The sequence below is a fragment of the Glarea lozoyensis genome (assembly GCF_000409485.1).
Source record: "Glarea lozoyensis ATCC 20868 chromosome Unknown GLAREA7, whole genome shotgun sequence".
Lineage (NCBI taxonomy): Eukaryota > Fungi > Ascomycota > Leotiomycetes > Helotiales > Helotiaceae > Glarea > Glarea lozoyensis.
This window is the reverse complement of record NW_007361002.1, coordinates 3,213,972-3,230,592: the sequence shown is the minus strand read 5'-3', so window position 1 is coordinate 3,230,592 and position 16,621 is coordinate 3,213,972. Positions and strand designations below refer to the sequence as shown.

At 44.9% G+C, this 16,621-nt stretch overlaps 5 protein-coding genes across 5 annotated transcripts; 2 read left to right on the top strand and 3 right to left on the bottom strand.

The window, feature by feature from the left end:
• Window positions 1-1,129: 1,129 nt before the first annotated feature.
• Window positions 1,130-4,507, top strand: GLAREA_02252 (Calcium ATPase, transmembrane M; the record flags this gene model as incomplete). Its single annotated transcript, XM_008089468.1, has 4 exons — window positions 1,130-1,294; window positions 1,347-2,538; window positions 2,586-3,917; window positions 3,966-4,507. The coding sequence occupies 4 exons, from the start codon at window positions 1,130-1,132 to the stop codon at window positions 4,505-4,507; spliced, it is 3,231 nt and encodes a 1,076-aa protein (XP_008087659.1).
• Window positions 4,508-4,760: 253 nt separating this feature from the next.
• GLAREA_02251 (uncharacterized protein) lies at window positions 4,761-7,193 on the top strand (the record flags this gene model as incomplete). The annotated part of the gene is made up of 1 exon (XM_008089467.1): window positions 4,761-7,193. One exon carries the CDS (start codon window positions 4,761-4,763, stop codon window positions 7,191-7,193), a length of 2,433 nt encoding a protein of 810 aa, XP_008087658.1.
• Window positions 7,194-7,714: 521 nt separating this feature from the next.
• Window positions 7,715-7,978, bottom strand: GLAREA_02250 (uncharacterized protein; the record flags this gene model as incomplete). Its single annotated transcript, XM_008089466.1, has 1 exon — window positions 7,715-7,978. One exon carries the CDS (start codon window positions 7,976-7,978, stop codon window positions 7,715-7,717), a length of 264 nt encoding a protein of 87 aa, XP_008087657.1.
• Window positions 7,979-9,011: 1,033 nt separating this feature from the next.
• GLAREA_02249 (uncharacterized protein) lies at window positions 9,012-9,404 on the bottom strand (the record flags this gene model as incomplete). The annotated part of the gene is made up of 1 exon (XM_008089465.1): window positions 9,012-9,404. One exon carries the CDS (start codon window positions 9,402-9,404, stop codon window positions 9,012-9,014), a length of 393 nt encoding a protein of 130 aa, XP_008087656.1.
• Window positions 9,405-14,432: 5,028 nt separating this feature from the next.
• GLAREA_02248 (uncharacterized protein) lies at window positions 14,433-14,785 on the bottom strand (the record flags this gene model as incomplete). The annotated part of the gene is made up of 2 exons (XM_008089464.1): window positions 14,433-14,603; window positions 14,663-14,785. 2 exons carry the CDS (start codon window positions 14,783-14,785, stop codon window positions 14,433-14,435), a joined length of 294 nt encoding a protein of 97 aa, XP_008087655.1.
• Window positions 14,786-16,621: the final 1,836 nt, after the last annotated feature.

Here is a 16,621-nt window from a genome sequence, read left to right as displayed (position 1 = left end):
GCGCGTCGGATTGTTATGATGTTGTGGACCGGGCCGCGTCTAGCTCCTGAAGAAGAGCGCACTCGTCGCAAGGAGTCTCAACCACGCGCGGGGAGTAATGTAAAGTGATAATTGGAGTCGCGTCGCAGCAATGTTGTCTGCGATGCAGCGACAAAGCGATTCGAGTGTGAAGCAATTCAGATGGATGGATGGTTGTGATGACGGAAAAGCATGGTGGGGAGGAATAGAGAGGTGGCTGGGGAGAGAAGTGACGCTAAACTTTGCAAGTTGGTGCCTTGAAGATGTGGTGGCAGGTATCAGGCATCAAGGCGACAAGCACTGGAGGACTGATATAGCTGCTGAACAACAATTTTCTCTGCAATATGAACTCTATTGGTTTTCTAACTCATTTTAAATCGACTTGAATAAAGTGAGTAAAATCTATGGTTTACAAATAAATCATCAGCCAAACACATTTTTATAATTCCAATACCATCGTAACAGCTGTCAACCCAAAAATCAGTTCCTGATGCTGTCTGAGCTTGGGAAAACAGCATTTCATGCTCCTCGCCATACATACTATTTGGTGTGCTTCGTAGCCCTCACAATATCAGTTTACTGCTTTTTAGATTTTTACACTTGCTAGATGCTGCTTTGTTTTACGTACAGCAATTTAACGTATGTAACATTTCTTTGAATTGATGAGCCGGAAACAGAGTCCAGAGGTCTCTCACTTGTCACTTGTTCAATGTTCTATTCTTCCTCAAACAGGGGACTAGCGAGTACAGCCAAGCCTTTTATCCAGCACCTGGGCAGGTCCAAGTGTTTGGCTTGCAGGGGCTTTGCAACCATTGAAACAGATTTGGTCGAGGCTCAAAATCACGGCCACGTACTCCGTATGGGGAAACATTGAAAACATTTGTATCAATAGCTTCACTTCTGCTTTTCTTTCATACAAAATTCCACGGCAATCTTTCGATCCTCACGTACTCGAGCGACCAACCTCAAGTGGACTCTACATCCGCCAACCTTTGTCCCACGAGCTCCTTTTCCGCATTCGCATGCCTCAGCGAGGGGAGGAGATCAACGTTGGCGCCAGCATTTGCTGCTGCTCGCGATAGTGCGCGCCGATTGAGGGGATTCGGACGCGATGGCTTGGCCTCGAATATCACGGTCGGCGAGCCCTGGAGGGAGCGTGCTGCCAATGACCAATTTGCCAACAATACAAGCCGCGAACTCAGAACCTCCTTCACGACCGAGGTCTCGGTCAAGATCCCGAAGCAGGCATAATCGGACAACGTCTTCAGTTGCAAAGGTCATTAATAATTATTAGGCGGTGACAGAGCAAATACTAATGCACTGTGTAGTCAATTGCAGATGAATTCGCTGCCTTGTCTCCCAACGAAACTGCACAGCGACTGCAAACCTCCCTCACGAACGGCCTCACTCCTGCAGAAGCTCTTTCACGATTACACGATCAAGGTCCAAACGAGCTCCCACACGAAGAACCAGAACCGTTATGGCTAAGATTTTTAAAGCAATTCAAGGAACCCCTAATTGTTCTCTTGCTCTGCTCCGCGGTGGCTTCAATAATTGTTGGAAACAAAGACGATGCAGTCAGCATTGCAGTTGCAGTGACGATTGTTGTAGCAGTGGGGTTCATACAAGAATACCGGTCAGAAAAGTCGATTGAAGCTCTGAGCCATTTGGTTCCAAATCATGCGCATCTGATAAGGGGAGAGACGCGATCCGCAACGCTGCGCACTCCAACATGGCCACCAAACTCGGATGAAGATCAGGAAAGGGAGGGCTTGATGAATGGATCTGCTGCTGATATAGAGGCTAGGCTAGAGGCAACATCAACCAAAGTAATGGCGGCTCAGCTTGTGCCAGGAGATTTGGTAATTTTTACAACTGGAGACCGCATACCCGCCGACATTCGAGTCACTAAGGCAACCGACCTTACAATCGACGAGTCTAATCTGACCGGAGAAAATGAACCTGTGAGGATCACAGCGGAAGCGAAGAGTCGGCAATCATATTTACGTTCTGGCGCAACCAGTCTCGAGCCTCCTGGATCACCATCGTATGCTTCTGCCGGAACTGGCGCGGTTGGTGTAGATACTCAATTGAACAGTACGACCAACATTGCATTCATGGGAACGCTCGTTAGGTCTGGACACGGTCAAGGAATTGTATACGCTACGGGAGGGGATACACATTTTGGTACGATTGCTGCCAGTGTTACAGACACAGAGAGTCCAAGAACACCGCTTCAACTTTCTATGGACTCGCTAGGCAGTCAGCTCAGTCAAGCTTCGTTTGTGATTATTGGCATAATCTCATTAGTTGGATGGTTACAAGGCAAGAAATTACTGGAGATCTTCACAATCTCTATTTCATTGGCTGTCGCAGCTATCCCAGAAGGTCTCCCTATCATTGTAACTGTCACTCTTGCCCTCGGCGTGCATAGAATGGCTCGACATCACGCAATTGTTCGAAAGATGCCTAGTGTGGAGACTTTGGGGTCTGTAAATGTTGTTTGCAGTGACAAAACCGGTATGTAAATGAGTTTCGGATTTTGAAATCATACTAATTGTAGATAGGGACCTTGACAATGAATCACATGACAACAACTAAATTATGGCACGTTGATGCTGACGAACCTATTCCTATTGAAACTGGAGATGAAGAAGCCAAGCGAGATGCTGTCACATTGCGTATTCTTCGAATTGGCAACATTGCAAATAATGCTAGACTTAGTCGCTTGAATTCCCATGCTCAGTCTCAATCATCAATTGCCGTACTTTCATCAACCCAGGGACGCACACCTACCCATGGTCTTCGAAGCAGATGGGTCGGCCAACCTACTGACGTTGCAATGCTAGATATGCTTGACCGCTTCAAGGAACACGATGCTCGAGAAGGCTTGGGTCACCGTCTCGGCGAGACTCCATTCAGTTCGGAAAGAAAATGGATGGGCGTAACAGTTGGTGACACATCACAAGAAGGGGGTTCCAAATCAAACGAGGTCGCATATATCAAAGGCGCTGTAGATCGGATCCTTAAGAGATGCGATACCTACCTTACTAAAGACGGGCGTGAAGTGGTTTTGGACGCTGCTGGAAAGCAGTCTGTTCTGAATGCTGCAGAGAAGATGGCTGAAGAAGGGCTGCGCGTATTAGGATTTGCTAGCGGACCAGTCGCAAAGCACGCGAAGTCTTTTACACCATTAAGCACTCCAAAGACTGCTAATGCGGAACCTGTGGTCTCCCATAACGAGGATGTCTACGAAGGACTCACGTTTGCTGGCTTGGTAGGAATGAGCGACCCACCCCGGCCTGGAGTCACACGCTCCATCAGAAGACTAATGAGAGGTGGCGTCAAAGTCATTATGATCACTGGTGATGCCGAAACTACAGCCGTGGCAATCGGAAAGAAACTTGGAATGGCTATTGCAACCCCCAGAGAGCACACCTCGCGATCAGTGGCCGTCAAGCCTGTTTTAAGTGGCCATGAGATCGAGGAGATGACGGATGTTGAGTTGGAAGCAGCCATTGGAAACACCTCAATCTTTGCACGAACCAGTCCAGACCATAAGATGAAGATCATTCGCGCGCTACAGGCTCGTGGAGACATTGTTGCTATGACAGGTGATGGTGTCAACGATGCACCAGCTCTCAAAAAGGCTGACATTGGTATTTCTATGGGCTTGCAGGGCACAGATGTAGCCAAAGAGGCTGCAGACATGATTTTGACAGATGATGACTTTTCAACCATTCTCCATGCCATCGAGGAAGGAAAGGGAATCTTCTACAACATTCAAAATTTCCTTACTTTCCAGCTCAGCACCAGTGCTGCTGCGTTGACCTTGGTGTTTCTCTGCACGTGTTTGGGATTTAAAAATCCTCTTAACGCGATGCAGATTTTATGGATCAGTCAGTATTTCCTTGACTTGTGGCATGAGTTCAACTAACACTTTTCAGATATCATCATGGATGGTCCACCGGCTCAGTCGCTTGGCGTGGAACCCGTTGATCCAGATGTTATGAAGCGTCCTCCGCGGAAACGAAACGCACCAACATTGACCTGGCCTCTTATAACTCGAGTTCTGACTTCTGCCACAATCATCACACTCGGTACCATGGCAGTATACACGCACGAGATGCTCTCAGATGGTGAAATCACCAAACGAGACACCACCATGACATTTACCTGTTTTGTCCTTTTTGACATGTTCAATGCATTGAATTGCCGCTCGGAATCAAAATCCGTTCTTCGGGGAGAGGTTGGATTGTTTAGCAATACCCTGTTTAATTGGGCGGTTTCGTTGAGTTTGGGAGGCCAGATTTTGGTTATCTATTTCCCATGGTTACAAGAGGTGTTCCAGACAGAGGCGTTGGGGTTGTTTGACTTGCTTGGGTTGATCATGTTGGCCAGCAGTGTGTTCTGGGCGGACGAAGCGAGGAAGTATTGGAAGTCGAGGGGGAAGAGGAGGATGGGGAGTGGATATAGTCAGGTTGTATGAGATAGCAGTTCCCGACTCTGTACATTATGGGAACATTGTACAAACATACCTTAAGGAAGCATTTGAGGTTCGAATAATTATGAAATTCACACAGACTTAAACTTGAGACCTATTATTGCATTTGCTACCGTATGACATACGTCCCTGCAACTTCGCTTAACCCCACAATCCCAAAATAATGCCACCTTGAAGCTCGACACCGCGAAACCGTCAGGCCCAACACAATTACCATCTCCATGCCTCACCAAAGCCAATGCCTCCCACCGGCCTCCCAAATGGCGCCCTTCCCTCCCCTTCCCTCCTCGCGCCATCCTCTACTCCAGACATTTCCGAATCCGCAACCCTAACCGCCATTCGAGCCTCTCTCTCCGCCCTCCAAACCCGCGACGCAGCCATAACATCGCGTCTCCAAACCCTCATCTCCTCACAAGCCGACCTCTCGCGCGAACTCGGACGACTCGATCTCCTCCGCGCGCATCTTGGTACACAGGTTATCCATACGAGGGATATCAGCAATGGCATGCTTGATTCGGCGGCCACTACGGCTGCACACCTCAGTTCCAAGGTGAAGGCGCTGGATCTCGAGAAGAAGAGGGTAGAGGAGACGCTGGGCGTGGTTGAGCAGGTCGCGGAGCTGAAAGCATGTGTGCAAGGTGTTGTGGGCTCTATGGGCGCGACGCAGGACTGGGAAGCCGCAGCGGGGTATATAGCACGAGCGAGCAAAGTACCCGAACACATCATCGACGGGCGGTTCGCAGCGACGATTGTCCCATCCGTGGAAGTGCCTGATCCGCCGGGCGTGACGATCGAGAATGCGAAGGAGAGTCTGTGTATGTTGTTCCTGCGGGAATTCGAGAAGGCGGCCGCGGAAGGGGATGGGGCGCGTATCACACGGTTTTTTAAGCTGTTTCCGCTTATTGGGAGGGAGGATACGGGGTTGGATGTTTATGGGAAGTATGTTTGTCAGGGGGTTGCGGGACGGGCGAGGGGGAATTTGAAGGAGGGGACCAAGGGGGTGGGTGCGCAGGATGGGTTTTTTTATGCGAATGCTTTGACGAGGCTGTTCGAGCATATTGCGCAGATTGTGGAGAACCATGGACAGCTGGTGGAGAGGCATTATGGGGTCGGGAAGATGGTTAAGGTTATTGAACGACTGCAGGTTGAGGCGGATGTTCAGGGTGGGATTATATTGGATACGTGGGGTGATGAGAGGAGTGTTGATAGGAGATTGACGGATGTTAAGAGTTATCCGTTCTCGTTTCTTGTGAACAGTTTTATTCCTGCGAGGACGAATTCTCCTGCGGTGGGAGGTGGCGCTAATGGTCGAACGAGCGAGGATGAAGGGGTAGATATGAAGGAAGTCGATGCGCTGTTGAATGAGGCGGCGATGATGTTAGGTCGCTGGTCACTCTACTCGCGATTCTTGGCTGGAAAATGCAGAGTAAGTCCTCCGACTGGAGTCTTACAGCAGGCCATCTCTAAGCTATCCCAGGATCCAGAAGCCGACGCGGAAGAACCTTTGGTCATGCCGGACTTACTGCACAAGTCAGCGCTGATTCGAAAAATATCGAACCGACTTATAGATCCATTCAATCAGTTGACTGGATTTTTCTTCCGACGTTCTGTGGAAAAGGCCTTTCAGCTGGACGAGGCGCCAACTGGATTATCCCTCAACATGTCGAGAACATTAGATGGGAATCCTCCTTTTATTATCTCGCCAGTAGACGATGTGATGTACATTGTCAACACTGTACTTCAGAGATCACTCTCGACCTCTCAAAGAGATGTTGTTGGATCAGTTGTATCAACCATAAGAGTTATACTGGGAACAGATTTCATAGGGATGATCCAACGCAAAATGCGTGACGAATCATACCCAAAAGCTGCCATTCAAGGCGCCTTTCCTCCAGAAGATAAGATCATATCCTTCATCGTCCTAATAAACTCCCTCGACGTCTCCAACGACTACATAGGTCGAATCGTCGCATCACGACTCCAACCACCCGACGGTGGCATCCCCTCAACCGGCATCCACGAGCAATTCCCCTTCGACCACGATTCCGTCTTCGTAATCAACACCCTCAAAATGCTCCAAACATCATTCGAATCCAAATCCTCGGAACTAATGTTCGACGGCATCAAAGTCCTCCTCGACCGCGTCATCCGTCCTCGTCTCCGCCCCGTCATGAGCGACACCTTCCACGACGTCGACTACTCCCTCACCCAAGAAGACCTCGACGACCTAGCCCGTGAAAACGACTCTGAAGACGACCCCGACGCCCTCGCCGACCAGGTAACCCGCCGCTTCGAACACGCCTGGGACGCCCTCATGAAACCCATCCAGCGCATCATGACGCCCAAACCGTTCGCGCTCCTCCTCGAGGAAACGGCGAAATATCTCGCGCGCGTCCTGGAGAAACGCATCGTCAGTAGTTTTGCGGGGAAGACGAATGCGCTGGGCGCGAGTCGGATGGAGAGGGATTTCAGCGGGATTGTGGGCGTGGTGGCGAGGGGTGGACGGTATGGGGTCCGCGATCTGTTTCAGCGGGTTAGTCAGATTTGTATGTTGGTTAATATGGAGGAGGATGAGTGGGTGGAGGTTGATGGGGATGCGGGGGCGGAGATGGAGATGGTTTGGGTGCTGAGCAGGGAGGAGAGGAGGAGGGTTAGGGGATTTGTGAGATGAGGGGTGGGATTGTGTGAGGGGCAGGGCGGTGGTGATGATGAGAAAGATACTGTTTTTAGCGTATATCATGGAGATTTGAGGAATGGAAAAGCATATATTTCATGTCTTAAAGCCTTTTTGACAGTGACACTTATTACGTCGACTCACCCTCTGATTATGTATATCAGCTATCACCACAATACTCTATATCATCATCGAAGCACCGAGTTCGCCTCGACAACGCTTTCATCGTCTATCCGGTTGTCACACTCGATCTTTCTAGCCCGTTCGTATATATCGTCAGCCGTACTTTTAATCTACGAAAATTGGTTTCCGGTCCAGTTCGGTGGGATCTTCGTCTCGCACTCACTCAACTCAAACGTTACCTATTTTGATATATCCCACCCACAAAATCCCCTACCACACCTTTCCGTCCCATCTAGCATCTCATACTAGTAAAACTCTCTTCCAGAATTTCCTGATTGATTTTTACAGAACACATAGCCAACCTCGCCAGATGACATAAGTCACACCTTTTTGATTTATTTGACCTTCTTTTCTTCTTGCACGGGAACTTCTCTCACTTGCTCCCCTTTGTCCTTGCAAATGTGCGTTTGTACGGACATCTTTTGGGGTTTCGAAGCAGAAAACATTTTTTTGGCTTTGGTGTATTTTTGTTCTAATTTGATGATGCAGCTGGGGTGGTTTGAGGTGTATTCGTGATCTTTTTGGTAAGTGGGAGGAGCATCGTATGCTGGAGGTGAACTTGATTCTTGAGTGGAGGTGTGGATTTCGTTGGAAGACATTGTTTGATCTTTGGGAAGATTTGAAATGTTTCTTTGACGATTAAAGAAGGAGACTTGATTCTCGGTCTGTAAAGGTTCTTTATAAAACACTGAACTATTAGTGTTCACAGAATCTTGAAGTAGTCACCTTTGGTTGTACTAACTTATGAAGCTGGTTCATGAATCAAAGGTAAGTTCACAGAGTTCCAGTGCTTTGAACAGTAATCTGCCAATGACATGATAGGAATTCAAGACGGCTAATATATGCATCGGAACAACTAGCTTAGTGCTTGCTCTCACCTGTATGAACACAACTTAAGCTACTGTCATACTATTTCAGATGCTGCTAACTGGCCATAGGCTTTGCTACGTTGGGCTGAGGAATGACATTTGGCATGTTGTGTATGTCGTCAAACATCTGTCTTCGGAAAATCGCACTGGCATGTTTGATTTTTTCTTAGCTGGATGAGGCCCTGTTTGGATCTCTGGAATATTAGATGATAAGGAATGACAGTAATAAGATTCTGGGGGAAGGTCGATCAACGAGATAGAGATTTAGTTTGGTGCGGTAAAGTTCTGGTGAAATAGGGGAATGATTCGGTTGCTTTTCCGACTTTTTGTGAAGCTGCGTCACTAATTTTCTGGGATTACTAGCGTGCGTTTCTTATTCATGCGGGGTTCAAGAGCCTATTAGAGATCTACATGAGTTGATATATGGGTTTGAGTGAGTCGGGTTGAAAACATAATCTCCGTCCGTAAACATATGTAGATTCACTGATATCCGGTCCCACGATTATATCCCAATCCTCCCCGAACACACCAAGACATTCTTCCAATTCCCAGTCCAGCAACTCCAATTACATTTTATATCCCATAGCCACTTGTGATCTCTCTAGCCTATCCATGTATATCCTTTGTCGCGCTTTACTCTAAAAAAGATTCGATTACAGTCCAGTAATAGTGGTCACACACCTGTCCACCAAATTCATTACTCAATATCTCACCCATAAACCACTTCCACCATCCGCAGACGTCGTACGCCAGCCCTCGTGAGCTAAATACTCTCAAGCTCAAGGTATTTTAATTTCTCTTTGGAAAAGAGCCATCCAGCTTCACCATTGTCCATTCTTGCACACTTTACAACGTACCGGGCCGGGCCCGGACGGCGACATACAGGACACTTCTTGACTTTCTTCTCGTCCTCCACAGGAACACTATCTATCTTGCTGACTTTATGACCGTCGGATTTTGAGCAGACGTACTCTAAGCAGGATATCTCTTTGTTTTTTGAAAAGACTTTTTCGATCGTGTGTCCGCCGTGCATTTTGATTACACAGCCGGGGTAATCTTCTGCGTATATTTCTCGCTCTTTGTTACCAACGAGGGTGGATGATGAGAGAGGTGACTCTGTTTCCGGAGTGGAGGCATGCTGCTTGTTGGAAGACATAGTTGGATCTCTACGATAGTTGATAATAACTCTTTGGTGAGGAAAGAAGAGAAGTAAGGATTCGGTATGAGAAGAGACTTTATATACTACTATGGTCTCATTCATAAAACAATTGGAATACTCATATCGGCTTTCTTCGGGCTGAGTAAGCAGTGGAGTTAATTCACTTTTCGATAACAAGATTGTTAGTGCGAGTGAGAAGCACAGTAACAATATAGTTGCACGATATGAGTTCAAGGCTGATGACTCGTTGACTAAAGTAGTCAGTGTTGCACTTATCTCCAAGTTTGTCGCCCACTGCACAGTCGTAATATAGGGTACTATCACATCATTTTGTATTGGAAAGAGCACGTTGGTATGTCCTAGTAATATTTCGATTTGTTGTCGCAGTAGTCAGGATTTTCAGATGACTTAGAGAGAGAAGGCAGATTTCGTGAGCAAGTGGCAGTAATGAAGGGGAGTGATAGAGCAAGTAGGTAAGAAGAGCTTTGGGTCGTGCTCAATGAAACTGATGAGAGATTGAGAGCATACAGTGGGGGAGGAAAGAAGCTTACCAAATGCGACAACTCTCGACCCCCAAGACTAATCATAATTTCCTCATCCATTGTAGCCACACTCTAGTTCTCTTTACAAAACGCTCAGACCCAACCGGATTCACCTTTCGCCCGTTCAAGGTATCGAACCGGAGCCGAGCGTGGACACAGAGGGCACTTCTTAGCTTTCCTTTCGTCCTTTACAGCAACGGATGCTCCTTTTATAGCGTGCTTGAATTCTTTACAAACATAAATTAAGCAGGATACCTTTTTGGGAGTTCCGAAGAACCAGGTGAGATCGTCGTAATGGCCTTCCATTTTGATTACACAACCGGGGTAATCATCTGTGTATATCTCTCGATTTTTTGTATCAAGGACAGATGACGACGTTGGAGGTATCACCATTTTTAAAGTGCTGACTTGAGACTGCTCTGACATGGTTGGATTTTTGGGATAGCTTAAAGCTTTTTGGGATGATTCAGGAGGAAGGAAAGTTGGATTCGAATTTGAGAAGGCGATTCATATACCACTGGGGTATTTTTTTGATATCTTGTCTTACTCATAATGAGTTCTCTTTATTGTAAAATCAAAGATTACTCGATACAAAGAAATCGACACCATTGTTTGGCTCCTTTAACCTGACCCTGTTCAAAACATTGCAAATCAACTCACTCATCATGGAGGCACATGGTCTTTCGTATATCTTTAGAACAATTCAAACTATTTTCAATACTATCACAACATATGGACTCCTCGGCTATGCGAAGCATGGTGGTATACTCACACGTGTTAATTTGAGCCACTCCATGTGCCTCAGATGATTTTGTCTCAGAGATGTCGGTGTTTTCTTTTTGAAAGTGTGATTCAGATTCTCTTCATGAAGTCGTATATCGCCTCGTCATGGTGGTACGCGCATTCCATAAATGATATATTGAAAGGAATTTTCCGTTGGACCGTGGTGTTATGATTATAGCACCATATGAGTGTGCAGAGTAAATGTTTTCAGGTATTATGGCTTTCTAATAGTGTGATGTTCCTTGTTTTATGCCAAAATTTTCTTTTCCAAAACGCAATCTCACCTTCGCAACAGTTTTTCATTTCCATTCAAGGTTTGGCTGTGTATCTATTCGTTCTCTCCTACCGACAAATCTCAGTCGTTATCCATCTACCGTCTTTCCTCTCCTTTACGAAAGAAACTCTTCATGAAAACCTCTAAGGTGATCTGGCGCGGAATTTCAGACACATATTCCATTTTCCCTGCATTCTCGTTGCACCTAGCAGGTTTGACCGGACCTCCACACTGGGGATATGATTTCGTCTCTGTTAATGTGCGAATCGAAAACACTAAAGTCTTGGGGTCCCATCGCTGCTTGCAAACGCTGGAAGTGTCGAATCTGAAATTCCCCTTGACGTGCTTATCTTTACCGTCTATCTCAATAACACATTCGGGGTATCTTGGCATCTGTTTCTGACGAATTTTCATTCGGTAGTGGGATGCAATTTTAAAAAGCACATTGGGACTTTGCTGTGGAACGTTGGGATGAACTTGAAGACATGATGGTTGTTCGAAACGTTCGTGCGAACAGAAAGCGTGGCGGTCTGGTTGTAGTCCCTCTTCAATTGGTAGTTTCTAAAACGTTATCCAGGAGGTTCTGTCTACCACCACGGGTAATGCCTAAATTTTGCTTGATTCTCGATGCTGATTCATGAACCATATTGTGATGTTCTATCAGGTTGGCATACTCGAATCATAGGAGCTGGAGGGGTTGATGAATGTTCTACTACAAATTCATCATTTCACACTTCATACTCACAGTCGCAGACCTGTCATACGCATATACTCTGTTCCTTCATCTGTAGTTCCCTTTGCATCTGTTCTTTGACCCTATGCCATTCCTATCACACACCTAGTGAACAAATTTACACATGGATCTGCGTTACCGGTGGTCTGTTTATGTGATAACTAATCTTCAGTGTACTTCTGTAAAATTTACATCGGTCGCATTTTGACTGATTAACACTTTTGAAAACAGTAGACGTAAAATTGAGGCAGTTTCAGGCGATATTGAGAGGACTTTCTCTCCTAATATATCATTAGGTAAACAGAATACACTGTTGTCTTCAGCTTTCACATGCTTTCATATTTCCTTGAATTCTCTAAGGGCGAGAACTATCACATGTTGGATTCACACTTTATTTCGTACCTCTAAGATTCTATCACGACTCTCAATCAATTAGTAAAAGATTTCGTAAACCAATTAGCCATATATACTGTCCTCCCTTCCATGAACCCATAACTCCTTTCGACCAGCTTTATTCAATTTCATTTGTAATACATCCAATTCCACGCAAGTGCTCAAGGGGTCCACTAAGAGGCTATCACCTATCAAAGCAGTATCTATTTACCTATATGTCGATATTCTCCTTCAACCAGACTTCCTTCAAACAGACTTCCTAAGCTCTATACCCCAATCCGTTGTCAGCTCTTAAACTCCACGTAGATGCCTTTCAAACGGTGGCATTGCTGGTCGCTGGTAAATCCACAAACACATATATTTGTGTGCCATCTTGTTGGACTTTCCTTTCAATGTAACGAACCTGGAGCCAACACTGAGGACATTTTGAAGTTTTGAATTCATCCTCCTCTACGACCTCACTGTATTGATGATGCTCCGTCATACAGCATTCAGACACTTGCATCACAAATCTCTTGTTGATAGGCTCGCCTGTGGCATCGAAAGATCGGCCCATAAACTCGCGTATATTTTTGAGAGTGCATTTTGCGGTGTAAGGTTTGACTACCTTATGAGGTGTTGAATTGTTTTGTGGTCGAGTTGTAGACATTTCAGGAATCTTTTGGGAGGTTCGAGATTTTGATGTTGGAATATATCGGACTCTGGGTGGCAGTCATGGGCTGAGAACTTCTTTATATAACCTTACCACGTACCTGTTGCGAAGGGAGTGAATATCAGCGAACATTATTCTTATTAGACAAAAGAACGAACATTAACACAAAGAAAGGTCATGGGTTGAGAACTTTTTGATAAACCACGTACCTGTCACGAAGCGAGTGATTATTATTCGCAAACAATGTTCTTCCTAGACAAAGGAACGAACATTAACACTAATAGATCGGGCATCCATTAAGAAAGATGAATGCTATTATGTGATTCCTTCTCTTCCATCCGGGACTCGTTACTGGATATCAAGGGTTGAATTTCCAATGCATTCTTTGCTACCACACCTCAGCGCTACCGTGGTTCCTCTTTCTCTAGGAGATTTCACTTTTGATAGAAATCACTCATAACACATCATTTCTTGCACTGGTCAAGCCTTCTATTAATTGGTGCAAAAGTCCTCACCTGTCCAGACAACAGGTCATTTGGTTAGCGTGCTTCCAGTTTACGTTTCTTTTCAACTAATAATCATATCAACTGAAAGGAGCCAGTAGTGCTTTGAAGCAGTCCACATTTAAAGAATCTTCTTTGTTGGCACATTTAATTGTTGATAGATGTCAAAAGGGCCAGCAAACCCAATACTGTACCAAGTTACTTAATTCACATGGCAACTCCGGCCACGTTAGTAATCCGCAATAAGGTCATTATAAAAAGACAAGAGCCTTCCGGATGCTGCTCTTTGTTGAAGGGGCTCGTCCTTATCGTGAATTACGAACAAATGCACCTCAGGTTTCCAGTGATCGAGAAGTTCAATCGTGTAGATATCATAAGTCTTCCTAGAGTTTTTAAGACCTCGTGCAATAACATAACAAATCAAGTCGAATAGGACTTGTAAATTAAATTTGGTCTTCACATGTATTAAGCAGTCCACTTTGACAATGACAATTTCACGTCATTAATTGGTTGTCTCTACAGATTTGCATTGCTCTTACTAAATTAGTAATCAGACTTGGTCATTGGGAATATATTTAGCGGTAATGTAGAAATGACCCCATTTGGGCTTCGAACAAATACACGCATCCTGACTTGTAAAGTGTTTTCCACATGCTTTTACTCCATTTTACTTTTCACCATGACATATAACATGACATAATACCATATATGACAAAACCGAGCACTCGCATGGCATCTTCGTGATCTGATTGGTATTGGTTGCAGCAACAGGTCGCAAAGCTTGAACCTGTCGATCGTCGATCTGCAGGCCGGAAATGAGAACGATCTTCCGACAATCTGAGTGAGTTTCACGATTTTTCAAAGAAACCAGTGCCACTTTTGTCGCGAATTGAATTCATTGTTATGTGAAAATAGCGACATGGATACAGTGTTTTGTGTTATCTGCAAATTTAAAGAAACAGATTATCGGTAGAACCAATTTGGTGACACATTTCTCATGATTTGGGTTCGAATTCGTCAATTTGCCAAGTGTTCTGATATAATGTACTTAGCAAAGGGAAGGATGACCGCAATCAAAGTCGGTCGTATTGTCCTCCAGATCCCAAAATCAGCCAAACAATTTGGCATTTACCAGCAAGACGAATTTACAAATTCCGCTTATTTTTAGGCATGTCCTCGTCTGGATTCAAAGGTCCTTTGCCATCTCCAGTCCATCCTTTGATTCCCCGACTCCCATCACCACTCGCTGTATGATCTTCGAAATCACCATCTTTTGGAAATGGAGCTGCTTTCGCTGAACGATCTACTTTGGAATCCTTTAATCTGTCAATAATGGCATCCAATAAGTTGAAGAGTTACGATCTGTTGAACTTACACCTCCATCTGCACCGTGGACTAGATCTTTCAGCCCGGGATTTGCTTTCCACTCAGCATCGGCTCGGGCGCTGTCAACTTTTTGCGGCTCTTCTGTTGTTCGATATGATCCGCTTGATGCCATGTTGAATAAGTGTAATAATTTTGTGTCCTTTTGAAACGGAAAGTATAGTTGTTTGAATAAGGTTGAATCAATATGAGGTTCAAAAGCAAGAATATGGTATTTAAATGTCGGGCAGTCTGGGTGTGGGAGGGGTGCAGTTTGGAGAACGCCGGGCAATGATGTCAAAAAAGAACGAGGAATCACCGGAGAATACCTCCGTAATCTATCTCTGAACTTCCCTGGTGGTTTCATCAAGGTTCTTATATGCAGGTAATATAAGCGAGCCCAGCAAAATATTTGTCTACTTCGTACATCAACTTTAGAGTTCCTTACCCCACCCTTCAATTCTAAAGGGCATACGGCGGGCTTGCAATATCACTGGCATACTGGCCAGGGAAATATCGAAGCTACGCCGAATTTCATCTTTGCCATATAAAATGTGGAAAATCTCCCTGTTATTCGAAAACTTGTGGTCATCCGTCCAGTTCCACATTACCCACAGTATTACCTTTGACTAAGGCAGAGGCAAGTGCTCATTGAATGTGGATGTTCATCCACATCCCTACACCTTGAAACCTCGATATAAACACGTGGAACAGAGACAACGAGTCGTATGGTCAAAGCAGGTGTGTTTATCAAGAAAAATTAGTTTTCCGAAAAGGACTTTTTGAAGAGAAATCCCAAGAAAGTTAGGTATTCTCTTCAAGGCAAACCTATACCTAAAGTATCTTTTTACGAAATATCATCTCTTTCATGCCCCTGCTATGAACTATTTGTACTCGAAAAATTCCGGGAACCGTGAAAGAAAGGCAAATGGACTAAAAAAAGATCTCATTAAAGACTTTCGGGACCGTAAAGCATTTTATCATTTTTAACGTATACCTAGAGCAAGGAGTTTCATTTTGAATTTCTGCTATACGAGAGGGATTACGAAGATTCAACCAAATGAATTACACAAGTGCGATAAATCTCTAGCAGTTGGGAGGCTGATGATTTCTGTAGGAACATAGCATTTCAGAAAATGCGATATCTTTCAAGTGTAATTCAGATCAAGTCTCTCCCTCAGTTGAAAGTATTTTCTCTCGATTTGAGAATTCGATGTTGTTCTTTAGCTGGCTTAGTTCCGATTTCCTACACAACGAAGATACCATTTGAGGCATGAAACAGGAGCGAATCATGTTCTAGTGGACAGCAAGGATCCTGGAGCTAGCTACCAGATAGAAAGCATGAATTTATTTTAAACAAATTCATGAACATCTATCTCATAGCTGACAACTATCTTCTAACTAAGGCGTTAATCTAAAAAACGGTTTCACATTAAGATAGCATGTCGGAAGTGACAATAAATACATTCATTTCCCATTCCCCTCTCAAGTTGTCCAAAAAATTGATATCTAAATGCTGTAAAGAAATTGTTTCATTCTACTTCTCAAACGAGATGAGTGAGATCTCGATCTTAAGACCCATGTGTTTGAACCAGGAACTTTTCTACTGGTTCAGTATTAGGGGCGCGTACGTCCGTAAAATTAATGCGAAGCCTGCTGAATTTGCAGTTGAAATGTCCAGCTTCAAGTGAGCAAAGAACACCTCGTCATCTGAGTTCTCGGCTTGTGTGGAGTTATTGCGGACACGATCCTTCAAACGACTGATAGGCTTATGTGTGTCAGCGCTAGATATCTGGAAGGGATAGTCGTGGCATTTGATGTTCGTTTTTTGCTTATTAACTTCTGTCCATTTAATCCATAGAATAATTCAAAATCCGTGACCAAAAATGGTCAAATTACTGGAGTGATCAGAAATGTGAACAGCACGTGTGATGCGGGTGTGTCACACCTAATCAGAGACAAGAAAAGCCGC